This window comes from Onychomys torridus, chromosome 15 (assembly GCF_903995425.1).
Source record: "Onychomys torridus chromosome 15, mOncTor1.1, whole genome shotgun sequence".
In the NCBI taxonomy this organism is placed as follows: domain Eukaryota; kingdom Metazoa; phylum Chordata; class Mammalia; order Rodentia; family Cricetidae; genus Onychomys; species Onychomys torridus.
Window position 1 is genome coordinate 51,501,822 of NC_050457.1, and position 17,073 is coordinate 51,518,894.

General features: G+C 46.0%; 1 protein-coding gene across 6 annotated transcripts in view; it reads right to left on the bottom strand.

The window, feature by feature from the left end:
- Positions 1–4,498: 4,498 nt before the first annotated feature.
- The window catches only part of Pdzd2 (PDZ domain containing 2), a 379,908-nt gene continuing 367,333 nt past the window's right edge, over positions 4,499–17,073 (bottom strand). For 5 of the 6 annotated variants that reach the window (XM_036206834.1, XM_036206833.1, XM_036206831.1 and 2 more), the window contains 4 exons: positions 14,506–14,607; positions 13,148–13,418; positions 10,403–10,537; positions 4,499–6,398 (listed from right to left, as the gene is read on the bottom strand). In XM_036206834.1, the coding sequence (XP_036062727.1) occupies positions 6,235–6,398; positions 10,403–10,537; positions 13,148–13,418; positions 14,506–14,607 (672 nt within the window). In that variant the 3' untranslated portion in view covers positions 4,499–6,234. Of the gene's footprint in view, positions 6,399–10,402; positions 10,538–13,147; positions 13,419–14,505; positions 14,608–15,632; positions 15,737–17,073 lie in introns of those variants that run through there. The other variant, XR_004946667.1, reaches the window with a different exon arrangement.

Here is a 17,073-nt window from a genome sequence, read left to right on the forward strand (position 1 = left end):
ATGAAATAGTACTTTAAGGCCACGCTCTACACTCTTCTGTACTTTTAACTGCTTCTACTGTGATTACTGCTTTTAGAGGAAAATGTATATGTGTTTTTATGTATAAAAATACAACTAACATTTTGAGTTTGGCATGATGAGGTTCTGGAGATGATGGTGGTGGCCACACTTTAATGTTACTGAATTGTACTCTCCTGGTGATGGAATTGGTACATTTTATGTACATTGACCAGCAATTTTAAAAAGTACTTCCTGACTTCCTGGTGCTACTTCAGAGTCACGTGCAGAGTTGTAGGACTTTTCTTAGAATCTAATTGTCAGGATTGGTGGTGTTCAAATGAAAGCATTATATATTCATTTGCTGGTTCTCTTGACACTAGTGATATTCTTAGAGCAGAGATTGTTTACTGACAGCCTTGGGAATTGAACCTGGGACCTTGTATATGCTAGATGAGGGCTGCCCAGCTATACTGCAGCTGTACCCCGCCCCTCACTTCTGTGATGCTCATCACCCTCCCTTGCTCATCTCTTCTAGGGCCTCCTGCAGAGGGACTGGGAGAATGCAGTCCCAAGCTTTTGTATGCCGAGGATGGTTTGTGACCTTTTACTTGGAAGTCAGTTTGGTTAAAATTCTAAAGTACATTTTTTGGTTTTGTTTTTTGAGTAACTTATGAACATTCTTTCTGGCATAAAGCATTCTTGTCAAACCCTGGCAATTAGGGATACTCTGTCCCTTGTAAATACGTTCTGGTCTGGGGGCCTCTGGCTATTTCCCCCAGGGACAACCACAGAATGGTTCTGACTATACAGGATGAATTCTTCTAGGTGCTGTTCCAGCCTGCTTTTTTCTTTTCAGTTCCAGGCAGGTGGTTTAGTAGTCTGCAGCACTGCCATGCACCTCCTGTCCCCCCCCTCCCCATGTAGGTATGTGCATTTATGTGTGGTACACATGTGTGTGAAGGACAGGTTGACAGAGGGTGTCTTCCTCAATCATTCTCCACCATCTTTGTTGAGGCAAGGTCTTCCACTTGAACCCAGAGCTTGCCAGTTTGGCTGGTGTAAGCTGTGCTTGTGACTTTCCCTCAGGTTCTTCACTGTCTGTTTTGTATTGGTTTTTAGACATCCCCCCTTGTGCATTGTTTCCTTTTGTCTATTCATTGGGAATGGGCGCGCCTCAATGACTACTGACGTTTTTTTCTGAGCTGTAGAGGTCTGCTATTTTTTAAATGTGCGTATGTTTGTAATCCTCAGGAACAGCTGTTGCCTTTGGCTTCCTTGGTCTGAAGCTCACTTAGGTTGGGACTGGCGAGCCAGTGAGCTCCGGGACCTTCCAGTTCCCACCTCTTCAGAGCTGTGGTTACAAGTATGGGACCATCCTTGGCTTCTGAACCCACATAACAATTTGGACTGCCCCGTCTCCCCACTTGTGTTTTTTTATTTCGGGATAGCATTTCTCTGTGTAGCCCTGGCTGTCCTGGAGCTCTGCTCTGTAGGTGGCTGGCCTTGGACTTGCAGCGGTCCTCTTTCCTTCGTCTCCTGAGTGCTGGGTTACAGTCAACAGTGGACTTCAGAACTTTCCTGATTTCATATGGTTACTAAGTCATACTTTTTCCCTTTTGTCCTTTTTCTCTATGTAATTGTGTGCATTTTGGAGTTTGGAGTCACAGTCCTTTTCCTGGGCACATCGCTCGTGTGTGTGTGTGTGTGTGTGTGTGTGTGTGTGTGTGTGTGTGTGTGTGTGTGTGTTTTCCTGTTGTCTGCAGGAATTGTATTCGCTCCTCCTGCTTCTTACGATTTTGCACAGGATTTGATGTACATTATATTCTTATTTCCACATGAATTCTTCTTGTGGAATAGAGAAGTAAGCCAGGTGCCTTTTCTCTGGCTCTTTTCTGTTTCAGAAGAGTGGTTCTGAGCTCTCTGGGTCTGCTTTTACCTGAACTGTCTTACTCCTTTTGAGACGGGATCTTGTGTACCTCAGGCTGCCCCACACGCTGCATGTACTCCAGAATGATCTTAAACTCCTGATCCCTTTGCCTCTGCTGCCCATCACCACACCCATTTGGTTTGAATCTGAAGCCCATGTTCTAAGTAAAGGCTTGGCTGCCAGTGTGGCCCTGTTGAGAGGCACTGGAACCATCAGGAGGGTTGCATACTCCTGAAGGGGGCGGGGGCTGTACTTTCTCTTATCCTTTGCTTCCTAGCTACCATGTTGTAGACAGTCATCCTTGTCCATGCTGTATGAAGTGACATGGAGCAAGATGCCTGAAACTGTGAGTCAGAACTAACTTTAAAGTGTTCTATTAAATGTTTATCAGTTGTGTTTGTTCTGCATATTTTTTCCATACCACTCATATATTCATATGGTCTAATTTAATTTAGTGAAATTAGGAGAGTTCTAAGCCTGCCATGTGCCCAAGACTTGTCAGCAGTAGTTTCTGTGTGGTTTGTTTAGCATTGTTGAATTCATCCCTTGGGCCAATAGAGGAGTATCTGCACACCAGCTGATTTCATCAGCACTGCACATCACCTGGTCTGTGGAGGTGGGATCAGGAACCGCACATGTGGATTGATGGTGGGTGGCTGTAGCCTTTCTGGAAGAGGCGATAGGCTGGGCCTTCTATTTCGGGATCTTACCTGGTGGGTTCCCTCTGATGAGCTCATTCCTTGCTTGTAACTAACTGCTCTGACATGCTTAGACCAACCACTTGATGCTTGGGAAAAAGGAAGGTTACCCCCCACTTCAGCTCCCCCTCCCCCACTGTCCTGAGGCATGACGAGGATTCCAATTGAGCACAACCTGTTTCTAAGTCTAGACCTTTCTCCCAAGTGAAGAGTTTTGGTGATGGTTTTCAGCGCCCTCACATCCTGCCACTATTGTCTTTTCTTAGAGAGAAAAGTGCCCTGCATCATTGTTCTTTAGTTTGGTCTCAGCTCTTAATATACATGTTGACAGAATTTTCCAGATTCATAAGATGGGCTGGTGTTTATTTCCATATTATATCACAGCCAGAGTGCCTCTCGTTTATTTCAGCGGGGCTTCAGAGGGAGTTACACGGTCAAGCACTCTGTCTGCTAAGGCAACCAGAGCCTTACTTTGATGTGCATTCTCGCCTCCTGTGTAGGGCTTGTTTCGTAAAGCTGTAGAGCCTCAATGAAGATGGTCTTTAATTTCACCCTGTGAAAGTGTGAGGGGGAAGATAGGGTTTCCTTTTAGGAAAAAAAATGTCTTTCCTGAACATTGAGAGGAAAAACTGGCCAAGAATTGCAGAGCAGCAAAGAGTCTAGTGGATGCTGGAGATCAGGGATTTAGGGTGGCGTCTTTCATGGTGGGTTTGGGGTTTGTCTGCAGTCATGGGCGTAGGTGCCAAGATCCTTCCAAATGGCCGGCAAGACAGGCCAATGCAGCAGGGTCCTAAGCCTGTGGGGTCTAGTGTTAGTATGTCTGTCTGTGTGTCTGTCATGAGAGGAAGTGTGAATGGATCGGCCTTGAAGGGGAGAAAAAGGCAGTTACTAGGTTGTTAAAAGGTTGTTAAAGGCAAGTGACCAGGAATTTGTGAGCCAGCCAGATCCAGATGTAAACAGATGTTAGAGGTGTCCTGTCCAGATCCTGTGTGTAGCCATGGAAGAGTGCAGCTGACCAAGGTCTCTTGCCCCTGGACCTCTTACCAGTGTAGTTGATAAGGTAATAGCACGTTAAAAAACAAAACAAAACAACATGGTATTACCCATTGCACAACCATGAGGCAAAACCAAGTAGTAAGCAGTGTTTATTTTTTGAAAATTACTTAAAAAAATTGTTTACAGAGATGTGGATTTACATAACTTGGCGACAACATTTTTTAAATGTACAGGCCATTTCATATTATTGCACTTACTCTTCAATATATAAGGCATTTTATTTTACATAAATAAAGAATAATGTATAATGTACAACAGGTGTGGTGCCAATTAAGTCGACCATACAATGCAATATGTGTGGGGGGTGGAAATGAAACCCAACCTACTTGAGCCATTTTCTTACAACTACGATTTATATGTCATGACACAGTTTACCCTCATAGCTTACTGTGAATGACTGACCACTTTAAAGAAAAAAGGTTTCGAACAATACCATTAGTGTTCACTGCAGGAGGTGTGGGGCTTTATTAGACTAATTAGCAGTACTAGTCATGCCTTGAACACTGAAGACAAATAAATAGCTTTCTATCTCAGGGTCGATGATAGGCTTCATCCCTTACATTCCCACTGTTACCTAGGAAGACTTTCTGGAAAGGTCTAGTCCAAATGCCTGGTGACCTAACATAGTGTGGTAAGCCAGAGGTCGTCCTTGTATTCTTTAGCTAGGAGCTTTGGGAACACTCAGAGACCATCCCATTGGCCCAGAAAGTCCTATCTGGTCACAAAGGACTGAACTTTTCTTATTAACAGACATGACTGTAAAGGAGTGGAGGCCATTAAAAAAAAAAAAAAAAAAAAAAAAAAAAAAAAAAGCTTCTCGTGCTGACTTCAAATGATCATTTGAGTAAGAAAGCAGAAACTGACCCCAGAGACTTGGACAACAACATCGCATGCACCTTGCACTTATAGAATCCTACTGAAACTGTAATGAAAAGGAGATGCTAAATCAGGCTTTTCTAGCTAACTCCCGGACTGTAGTTTTCTTTGTGTAACTTGCTGCGAAGGAGCCAGTTGTTCTGTGCCCATCCGAGGACCCTCTTTGGGTTTATTCTACAGATGGTCAGCAAGGATGGGCCAGGAAAAATGTACAGAGGTGACAGCAAGCACCTCGGTGACTTCTCCCTAGACCTGGCTGGGGGTTCAAGAAACAGAATCGTAGCATCATGCATGTGGGGTTGACAAATGCAGTTTCCACCCAAACCCTCAAGACCCAACACTGGGTGGCACCACCTGAGGGGTGGGTGGTGAACACTGGATAGTCCTTTTCCTTGAGAGTGACTCACCCTGTTTTTCCATTTTCCTCCTTGCTTGGTAAAGGAAGCTGGTGAGGCTTTGGGCTGTAAGAGTAAGGGCCAGTGCAAAGGGAGAAAAGCCAGCTTTGTGAGGAGGAAGGGCTCCGGAGAGGGAGGCTCCAAGCAGCCAGACGACTCTCAACATGAGTCAGAATGGTCTGTGGGACCCCGGTTTTGGCAAGAGGAAGAATTTGCAAAACGGTAAAAACCAAAATAGCAAAAAGTTGAGCCGCTGCAGAGCTTCTGTCAGGGAAGGAAGCTGGACTACATACAGACTCCATGCTGCTTTAGGTCTGGTGGGGGAAAGGAGAAAAACCAACAAGGAAATCTCCCCAAGAGGATGCTTAGAAGCTCCTCAGTTTGGACCCCAGAATGCCTATGTCTGCAGTGGAAGGATTTAACTCTGAGAATTGCCTTTGAGGTGGGGGTGCATGTGTGTGGGAACAGAAAGACGCTGACACTTTTGCCTGCTCTTGTGTTGACCAGTCTTGTATTCAAACATATACTCAAGTTTGAGAACTAGATGCAAGGTGCTTTCAGGCTAGACCTTCCTCCTCCCGAGCAGGGAGGCTCACAACTATTTATTGCAATTCATCGGAACTGTCACTCTGTAACAGCCTTATGATTTACACTCTCAGAAACACAAAATGATCTGAACTTCCTAGTCCACACCATACATTACGTTCATTAAAAAATAGCACTTCTTAAAATTGTCATCTCTTTCACTGTTACATAATTCCTGAGCTCTGCCTAACAATTAGGTCATAAATTCATTTTCTTTAAGTCTCATTTTTTTTTTCCAGGGTAACATACATAGACCCATAGCTCTGCCTTCCACTGCATGTACGTACCTAAAAGCACTATGTCATTTACTTACAAAATTATAGAAATCTACATTCATACATCATTTTAGCTGGGGCATTTGCATTGCCCTTCCGGTCCCTAGTCACCAGGACTGATGCTGGGGAGTGGTGAGAGGGATGCAAAGGTGTAGCTAGGTGTTGCAGAAGAGCAGAGCTCTTGATCCCACGGCAAATGTAAGGGGGGGGGGGGGGGGGGGGGGGAGGGGCAGGCACCGAAGGAAATGACACTCCCCAGCCTTGGTGGTCCAGGTAGGAGGTTTCCGGAGTCCAGGCTTCACGTCAAGTACAATTGGGGACATCTGCAGAAGCTGTTTGTTGAGTCAAGAACCCATCGTTAAAAGAAGTCATTCTGATTGGTTAAAAGAAGTGAATCTGGGGGAGGAGATCCCTGTTAAAACTCACGATTTCCTGTGCTTTCTAATCACTAACTGCACAGGCCCTTCGGGAACGGACTTCATAATATTCCAGGCATCAAAGTGCAGTAGCCCAACCAAAGGTTTCCCATTGATAGCGAGGATTTCATCGCCAGCTTCTATTGTCCCAGCTTGTTCGGCTGCGCCACCTGTCATAACAAATGCAGAGGAAACATGTAGCGCCCGCATCCTTAAAAAAGGTAACCAAAGATTTAAGTGGTAAATAAAAGTTTTCTCTCCTCTTTCTTTTTTTTTTTTTTTTGAGAGTCTCACTATAAGTTAAACAATACAAAGTAACTGTAGAGCATGTCCCTTCCCATATAAACAAGCCCACAACTCATGGAGTATCCAGACTAAAGAACCACAAATCACTTTTTTTTTCCCCTTTTTTCTTTTATTTTTTTGCTACCAGACCACCGCCATCATGGGTCACATGCAGGTTCCAGGGAAGGGCCTGTCTCAGAGGGTTCTGCCCTACTCCAGTGCATCCCCACCCGGCTGACGCTGATGTCTGTCTATGTGAAGGAACAGATTTACGAACTGGCCAAGAAGGTCACAAATTGGTATGATCCTGAGGGACTTAAAATGCTGCACAAATCCTTAAATCCAAAACACTTGCCTTTGTTCTTCCCTAGGGTGTCTACCCTTTAATTAAGAAAGTTTTTCTTGTTTTCAAGCATCTTGAGGCACAGGATAAAGATGCTAAATTCTGCCTGATTTGGACAGAGAGTAGCATTTACCAGCCGGCATGTTATGGTACTAAGTGGGTCCTCCCACTCAAATATGAATCATTCACAGCCCCTGTGATACTGGCATAAAGTCTTATGTACTCAAACAGTAAAATCACTAAACTAAAAACAAACAAACCAGTAACACAGAGTTGGTCAAAGGAAACCAAAAACGAAATAAAGCGCCAACATCCAACAAGCTCGGGATTAACCAGGAGCTCTGTGGGAGCTGTCTGGCTTTGACACTGGTGGGTCGGTCACCCGTTCATCACATCATGGGGACCGAGGGGTAGCTTAACCGATAGCTCGCCTCCATGCAGAGCCACCCACACTTCTGTATTACCGCAGTGTGGAGGTTCGAGCACATTCACGGGCTTCCAAGAGATGAGCTTAAACTTTCCTCCATTTCCTCCCGCTACGCACAGAACTAAATCACTCTGCGGAAGAAATGGCAGCGTTCGGAGAGCGAGAGCTTCTGAAGGAAGAGGAAAAATGGACTTCCTTAGAAACTTCAGATGTCAAAAGACTGAGCAGATGTACATTTCTGAAAGCTCCTTTAGGTCTTTACGGCTGGCAGATGGTTCAGTGGGTAAAGGTTGTGCCCTGGCCTCCGTGAGCACCACACACGTGATAATAAAGATGATACTAAAAGGTGCTGGAGAGATGGCTCAGCAGGTAAGATGGCGCTGCTGCTCTGCAGAGGCCGTAAGATCAGACTATTTCGCAGCGCCCATGTCTGGTGGCTTTCAAACCACTAATAACTGGAGCTTCAGGGGTTCCAACTTCATCCGCTGGCCTCTCTACACTAGTATGGTGCACATGTGTGTACATACACACATACACCGAAAACTGATGAAGCTATAGTCCAGGAGAGAAAGGACTAGAAGATAAATGCCCATCTGTTGGCTGGCAAGGTTCTCCGGGAGATGGCCCAAGGTGTGTTTTATTCCCATTCACATTCTGCACACCCTTCACTGCCGTGTCTGGAGCTGGTACTCAGGGAGGCACCTGAGATGACAGGAATCCAGGAGGTAGGTGTATATAACGCTATCTCACTTTGGTTTAAGGCCCCGGCGGAATGTAATGATCAATTTCAGGTCGCTGGTGGAAGACTCAGAAGGTGGGAAAGTCAGAGATGGTTTTAAAGATGGGGAGGTCCAAGATCAAGATGCCAGCAGATGTGGTCTCTAATGACTGTGCCCAGCTGCTAGCCTGCCTTTAGTTTCTAATGGGCTCTCAGTGTGAGTTCGGCTGGCAGCAGATGGCCTCTTCCTCTGGGAGCTGTTCCTTGAGGGTACCCTTACAGTTGACCGGCTTCATGCTTCCCTGTTTGGTCTCTGTTCTACCTGTCAGTGGATGGGTATGGGGGCTTTCCTCCAGCCTACTACTGCTAAGTCTATGTAGTACATAGAACAGGGCTGACTCCAGATTCACGCTTGTTTTCTGCTTGCATGTGAGGCCATAAACAGAGATAGCCTGTCTTGGATGCTATTGTAAGCTGCCTTGCTTCTAGCTCCCTGTCGGGGCACAAGCCCCAGTCTTTCCCATCACTAGATGCCTACATCTGGCAGCCCATTGAACCAGGAGGTGCTCGGCTCCTGCCCTTGGTGGACTTGTAAGTTCCAGCTCTGATTGCACATTTCTCAGCCACACAGGGCGGCAGCTCACCACTAGGGGCTTCATTTCTACTTACCATGGAAATTTGATTTTGTTTTGTTTTCAGACAGGGCCTTGCTATGTAGTCCCAGCTGGCCAAGAACTCCCTGTCTGTAGTCCCGGCTGGCTTCAGACTTAGAGGGAGCTGTGCTGTCTCCTGAGTGCTGGGACTGCAGGCGGGAGCCACTGTGTACAGCCGGAGATGTTTTACAACTGTTCTAAGATGTGAGGAATTGACTGCTCACGTGTATTGGGCCACGGCTGAGAACAGAACTAGAGCAAAATGTGACAGGTTCAGGGGAGGAGCAGGGATGGCCTTGGTGTGGGAGGTGGCTCTCTCAGAGATGGTCCTGTGACTGGGTGATGATGGGAGTTCTGTATCCACTGAGAAATCCTAGGAAGGAGCAGCCCAACAACTTGGACCGGCATTCCCTGCTTAATGTTGTCCTGTGGTTTCTGCCTCTCTTCCCAATAATAATAAAAAATAATAATAATAATTTTGAGACAGGGTTTCTTTGTGTAGCCTTGGCTGTCCTGGAACTCTCTCTGTAGTCTAGGTTGGCCTTGAACTCAGAGATTTGCAGGTGTGCATCACTAATGCCCAGCAACCTATTAATTTTTTTTAAAGCACAGCTCATATGATACTTTGTGTCTGGAGTGGAGAGGTTTCAGAGTAGATATGTAGTTATAGATGGAGATCACAAGTTCAGAAACTTATAGAGATCCACCTAACTCTGCCTCCCTTGATCTGATTGAGTTCCAGGCCAGCCAGGGGCTACATGGTGAGACCCCGTCTGTCTGGGAAAAAAAAAAAACACCACCACCACAACTACATATCAAACCAACCAATCTTAAGCTAGGAACAACCAACCTCATGACTTGATAGTTTACTTATATCTTCTAACTATAAATGAGTTTCTGGTTTATTTGTAAATATTTATATGCTGATTTCAGCCATACAATTACATAATTTCTGATTGTTTAGGATGAGTGCAAGTGTGAGGGCCAGAGTTTAGATTTCCAGAACTCACATAAGAGCCAGGCACGTGTGCAGATACGTCACCTGTAATCCCAGCAGTCTGTTGGCAGATCTCAACGGGCAAGCATAGGGCTCAGTCAGAGATCCTGTCTCAGTAGATAAAGTGGAAAGCAGTGGAGGAGGAGACTTGATACCAGCTTTGGGCCTTCACGTGTGCACACACATCAACATGCATATACATATGCATGCCATACACACATGTGCTCACACTAAAAAACAACCCCAAAACAAAAAGTAGGTTCCCCCGAGCCCAAACGATTTCCCAAGATCATAAAATGAAAAGTTCATGAAGAAACCGTTCAACACTGTTTGTCTCCCTTCTTTTTGGCAGCCTAGTGTCTGAAATCACTGGAAATCTGGGTTGAGATTAGGGGCTCTTATCTGCTGATAGGGCTCACCCCGGCACCTACCTGGACCTTGGGAGTTTTAATATGTGCAGGAGACAACTCAGTGTTCTAGAGCAGTGAAAGCACCGTAGACGAGAGCCCACTGCCTATGATGAGAGCCTTGATGCAGGGGGAGGGGCTTGGACCTACCTCTACTGAATGTACCAGGCTCTGCTGACTCCACATGGGAGGCCTTACCTTGTAGGGGAGAGGTTGGGGGGAGGGGGAAGCGGGAGGAGAGAGGGGAGGGAGATCTTAATAGAAAAAAAACCAAAGCACCACGGACATTGGGAACAGTTCAGTTCCCATACAGAGGGGTGGGTTTTCATGGAGCTGTACTTTACCTTTGTACACCCTTTTAATTACCAGGGGCCCATCTCCAGACACGGATGATTTGCCTCCGTCCAGACTCAGTCCCAGCCCCGCTGAGGTTTTCAGCACTTCAACACACAGAGCATCGTGAGCAGCTCCGTTTCTCCCTGCGGCAAGGATGTTTGTCATGATAAAGATGACGGGCCATTCCACATGCCACCCGTCCAGAGCCCCCCAAACGCACTGCCTCGGGTACCACGGACTCTGGTCACCCCTGAGTCTTGTCAGCTGGGAGCTGTTTACAATCTTTGATCCCACCATCAGGGCTGAGCTCCGGGAAGGGAGTCCCCTGCCCGGCTCTTCTCTGCTGGACTCACATCCTCTGTTTTCTGTGGATTTCTGTAAGTGCAGAGAATGCTTTCTCTCCTGGGCAGAAATGCCCAGGGGACACTGCTCTCGTCAAGCCTCACATTCTGGTAGCACACATCCCAGTGAGGATGGAAGTCCCACTCAGTGAATCAAATTCGATTTCCTGCCAACCGTGGCTACCATAGCAACAGAATGTTACCATCTGCTATTGAAAGCGGAGGCCTTGAAGTGCCCAGCTCATGAGAGACTGTCATCATTGATTGGGAAGCTCCCTGGAACTGGGTGGGGCTTCCTTCCTCGCCCTGTGCCCCTTGAGCTTCCATGAGAGGAAACCCTGCATCCCTGGGGCATGGTTGCCTCCCTCACACTGGTGTCCTTCATTGGCATCTGGCTCTTGTGGGGGGAGATGTGTTTCCATGGTGATACCAGCTCTGTGGCTTGTTTGGAAAGGCCAGGCTGGGGACTGAATAGGAATTGTACACTTGCCTTTCAGTTCCCGTAAGTCTGTACTGAGGAGCTGAGTGGAAAGGTGTACTTAGCTGCTAGGAAGGCAGGAGAGGGACCATGAATGGATGAAACTGTTGTCTACCTATACAATCCTTAGGATTAGTCAAACCCACCTCACTGCCAGTTCCTTATTGCAGTTTAGAGCCAATCCACATGGTCTAATTTGCTAAATACTGGGAGTGATATATATATTTGTGTTTTTGAGACAGGGTCTCTCTATGTAGTAGTTTTTTTTTTTTTTTCCTTAAGATTTATTTATTTATTATGTATACAGAAGAGGGCACCAGATCTCATTACAGATGGTTGTGAGCCACCATGTGGTTGCTGGGAATTGAACTCAGGACCTCTGGAAGAGTAGTCGGTGCTCTTAACCTCTGAGCCATCTCTCCCGCCCCCTATGTAGTAGTCTTGGTTGTCCTGGAACTTCCTCTGCAGACCAGGCTGGCCTGGAACGGAGAGATTTACCTACCTCTGCCTTCTAAGTACTGGGATTAAAGGCATGAGCTACTGTAAGTGGTATAATTTTTTAATGGTTTAATTTTAAAAGGGGGAAAGGAGCCAGGCGGCACATGCCTTTAATCCCAGCACTTGGGAGGCAGAGGCAGGCAGATCTCTGAGTTCAAGGCTAGCCTGGTCTACACAGAGAAACCCTATTTCAAAAAAACAAAAGAACGTGTGGGGCCAGGGGGAGAGGGGGGAGGCTTTCACCAACTGGGCCTCTCTCCTGGAATCACCTGACTGCATTATCGTGTACCCATGCCTGGTCCCCACTCCCCAGAACTTTTGGTTCAGTTGAGCAGGGGAATTCCTGGTCATCAGGATTTTAAACAGCTGCCCAGGTCCTCCACTGTACAAACGGGCCCACATCAGAGATGTCTGTCAGCCTGGCATGGGATAACTGCAGAGTGGAAGGAGGTTGCAGTGGAGTTCAGAACAGCAGTAAGCGGAAGGCCTCAAGGGGCTGCAGCTTCAAAGCACTGCAGAGTCTGCTTCAGGCTAGATGCACAGAAGTGTACAGGAATCTTGCTTTTAAATGACAGCAGGGATTCACGAATGCGGCTCACATTCTGGAAGCTGTCAGGATTGAGCACTCAGTGTTTCCATGGACAAGCTGAATTCCCACTGAATCCATCAAGCGGTTTAGATGGTTGGTGCCTGCCTGGACAGAGGTGAGCATGACCGTGGCTGATGTCTGGGGTGTCTCCCTAGACTGGGAAGGACCACAGCTATGAGGAGTGTAGGTGACCTCACAGGATAAGAATATTGAGGACACTGTGCTCTGCAGAGGCCCCTGGACAAGAGAGTTTCTGTGTATCTAACCGAATCAAACTCAAAGCATTTTCAGAAAAGCCTTTATGGCTAGCACAGGCCACATCTATGCCAAACTGCGTAGAGGCATTTGGCCACTCTTGACTGTCAGGATGGATGCTAAGAAGAAACACAGGCCCACCTGCCTTGAACTGGGGGCTACCTGCCCTCCAGACTGACAGTGGGAGAGGATGCTGAGGGAGTCTGCCGGGCTTGTCTGAGGCGTGGAGCAGAACTAATGTGGAACTTGGTGTGGACGGTGCAAGGAAAGTCTATTCTGAGCTAGTGTGGATGGTACAAGGGGAGCCCATTCTGAGCCCCCCCTAAGCCCTTGGCACATAAAGTCTTCAGTCTCTACTTGCAAACACAGAAACATGTTTACCCCTTCATCTCCTTACATTCTGCTGAAAACAGGAGACCGTGCCAACTGGTGTTTCTCAAGGAGACACCGTGTTCAGAAATCTCTCCTTCAACACTGAACCCCCTGTTATAAGAGCTCTTTTATCACTTGCCTATTTTATCTTGCTAGTCCAGTCTAGTCTGCTTTATCAGGCAGTTGTTCATGTCCCGCTCACTATCAGTGGATGACTTACCAGCCCCAGGCTCCAGTGGCAAGGTCTTTCTGGGGAGTGGACCCTTTCCATTGGCAGAGGGAGGCTCCTGCCTGAGGGAGGGCCTGGGATACTCATTCCCTTTCTTGATAATCATGAGGGCCTGTTTGTGCAGCTGGGCCTGGTGCAGAACCTTCACGACCTCGCTGTGGGCTAAATCAGCCAAGGAAGTGCCATTGATGGAGAGAAGGAAATCCCCTCGGCTCACAGTCCCTTCCTGAGAAGCCACACCCTGAGAAAACACCCTGTGGACCTAGGACGGAAAGGGAAAGAGAGCAAATCCATTCACAACCCTGGTAACACAGTGAGAGAGTAGCTGCAAGTCTATGGTCAAGGAGCTTCCTCATGCCAAACTTTCAGGGTCGAATTACAAATCTGCAGCAGCATCTACCCATATTTCCATGGGGCAACAGGAATAGAGACAGATAAGACTTGAGCTTGCCCAGGAAAGATGGCCTCATCCTCGGGAAACAAACCCAGCAGCTTGTCTGTGTCTGAGCCTGGTTCTCTGGCCCCAGAGAGCTCTGCCTGGGCCCCTGAGCCTTTGTCAAATGAACCTTTGGTTGATCCTCCCCAGGACCCAGCAGTGGAGGCTGCTGCTGACAACGAGACTCTTGTAGCTTATGGCAAAGAACTAAAGAGTGTGGGGAGGTACAGGAGGCTCTGGACTGCCTAGTTAAAGTGCTTGACATAGAGAGCATGGATCCTGAGTCAGGCTCATGACTTTAAGCTTGTATAAGCAACATGTTTACATGTTACAACAGTGCTTGAGGACCTCGTGGCTGGTTAGTCTGTATAAAGTGAAACAATGAAAAAGTTTTGTTCAGTATTTCTTCTCTTGAATATTTCATTTTTTCCTTTTGGGCATATTTTACAAATTTTTAGAAGTGTTTTTTCATTTTTCGTTGATACTTCCTAAAGTTTCTGTGAAACTATTGGGTTATTTTTTTACTCTGAAAAGGACCATCTTGTCAGTTCAGATCAGAAAATTAAGGTGACTTTTCTTTAAGAAGAAAAAAAAAAATGGCCTCATGGTCGCCAAGTGAAACAGAATGTTACCATTTGCACTTGACTTCCGTTTCTTTTCTAGTGCTTAAACATAAATGACTACAATGTAGATAATTGTGCTGACGTATATTGCATTTGGCCTATTCATCATGTTAGCTATGTGTAAAAACACCAGTCTTTGACAATGGAAACACTGTGTACCATTATCTCATGCTCCCGTTTTCATGTTGGTAAAAGGGACCAAAACTCAGTGATCTGATGGGAATTCGTGTCCTGATCAAATTCTGCTGCTTATGGTGGAGCCCCAAGAGCCTTGTAACGAGACCTCTTACCATGACTGATTTGGGCTCCACGTCTGCCCCTCCTGCCACACTGAATCCCAGACCTGAGCCTTCTTTTTTATTCAAGACGATGAAGCAAATGTCTTCTTTATTCTAGTGAAGAGAAACAAGACCGTTTACTGTGTGTCCCTTGTACCCAGAGTGGGAAACCCTTGATCTCAGTCTCATGCAGGAGGTGCTTGACTGTTAGTCATAGTCTCCATTTAACCCGGAAATGGCAGAGGAGCCCCCAGCTTAGCCTTCTTATATCTGTCCTAGGTGAGCTAATGTGCAAGGTTTTGAGGATCCACCCTGCAGCTGTGGAACCTGGGAAACATGAATGAGGATGGAGGAAAGAGCTTTCCTGGGTCTCCAAGTCTTCAAGCCATTTAAGGAAGATTGCTGCCTTCCTAGATCTAACCACATTACACTGCTCTGCTGCACAGGGAGCTCTTCATGCCATACTTCTCTAAGTCTATTAGTTTTGTATAGTATTATTTTGAGGTAGGGTCCATGGAGCCCAGGCTGGCCTCAAAACGTGTTATGTTCCCAAAAGTGATTGTTTACTTCTGATCTTTTTTGAGAATTGGAAATAGATTTTTAAATGTGGCACATTCCTGATTATAGTATGACCTTGTTTCTATCTTGCAAGGACTAAGCTTGCAATGTGCCACCATACTGTGGAATATCCCTTTACACTGTGTGAATATGTGTCACTGTAATTGGTTTAATAAAAAAGCTAAATATCCAGTATCTGACCAGGATTTTCAGGGCAGAAGGGGAGAAGGGTGGAGTCAGGAGGAGATGCCAGGAGACACAGAGTGAGCAAGATGGGAAGTAAGTAGATGAGATAAATGAGCCTCAGGGTAGCACATAGATTAATAGAAATGGGTTAATTTAAATTATAAGAGCTAGCTAAGGGGCTGGAGAGATGGCTCAGAGGTTAAGAGCACTGGCTGCTCTTCCAGAGGTCCTGAGTTCAATTCCCAGCTACCACATGGTGGCTCACAACCACCTGTAATTGGCTAAGCTATCGGCCAAGCATTTATAATTAATATTAAGTCTCTGTGTGGTTATTTGGGAGCTGGCTGGCTGGACAGAGCTGACTTGGATACAGAGAAAGTCTGTCTACAACATACCTAGTTGCATGTAATCCTGGAGATCAAACACAGGGCTTTGTGCATGTAAGACAGGCACTCCACCAATTGCATTAAACTCCCCAAGTCCACAATTATTAGCAAACCTGGGTTTCAACAACAAAAAGGTAAATGCCAAAAGGCAAGCAAGATAAAGGCACACTGCAACCATGTTTTATACACCAATGTTCCCATATTTGGGTTATTGAATTTCAGGTGCAATTGATTAACCAGTAGTAATAAAACAAAGTAGGTGAAAAATTATCACCCATACAAGATTAGAATATTATTAGTGTTCTAGGGTTAAATAACATTGGACTGTCTTGCTTCAAACATCAGTCAAGAGATATCTTGAGACAGATTACATATAAATAGGCTAAGCATTCTGAAATTTGACATTTGAAATTGAATTTTTGACATGATTCATTAACATTTAAAAATTCCATAATGCTTAGTTTTTAATGAAGTAATCAATGGCTTCAGTATGTTCTCAGGCACACTAATACAAGAGAAAGCTAATAACAACCTTTAGGGATTGTGTGAAAGGGAGCAGAAAACCATTTATAGGTACAGTTGATTGGGAAATCTGATGGAGGAGTGTTTAGTTCTATTGTAAGTCGTGGAGACTTGGGCAAATTCAACCACCCAGACAAGTGGATAGAAAGGTGACTTTGGCCTCTAGGCTTTCTAAACAAACACAGAAGCACAAGGCTTAGGGAATAATGGTCTTTGCACAGTTTCTGGAAGGTAGTCTGATGCTGGGATACAAATACTCTTTAATGTCCATTCTTCCTAGAACAGGGACAGTATATTTTAAAATGGGTATGCTGTCATTGAAAGTTTCATTTATTTAAATTAACTTTTGCAGAGGTATTTGGGTGAACGAGTATACTAGCAGCTGATGGTCAGGGCACATTTTGCCTGAGAAACTAGGGACGGCATTGAGAAGCCAGATGAACAGCGCCCTCCCACCAAAGCTTGGGTGTGTGGTCGCCAGAAAAGCAGGCTGAATTTTGGCCTCTCTCCTCTTTCATGGAACACCAGAAGGCCACAGGACATTGGTTTGTGCCATTCTGGTTTTCGTGCCTGCATACCACACTCTCTGTGAGAAAAACACAGAGACAGCAGGGTAAGGCGAGCTCTGCATTCTCTTCTGAATTCAGCTGAAATCACAGGAGGGACAGGGGAAGCAGGAATGGGCCTCGACACCAAACTGCACACTTGTTCCGGTGATCAGACCCACGGCAGGGCCTGGCATTCGGTCTGCACCCAAGTCACTGCTTTCCTTCTGCCTTCTGAGAATGCATCTTATGTCTGTGTCCTTGTACATTTTGTCTGTTATGACATCTTTGGAGTCAAGAAGGCCTGGCAAGAATGAGACGATGTCTCAGACTGAGACTGTGGCCTGTGACACATGCCTGGCAAACTGTGGCAAACTGATGAA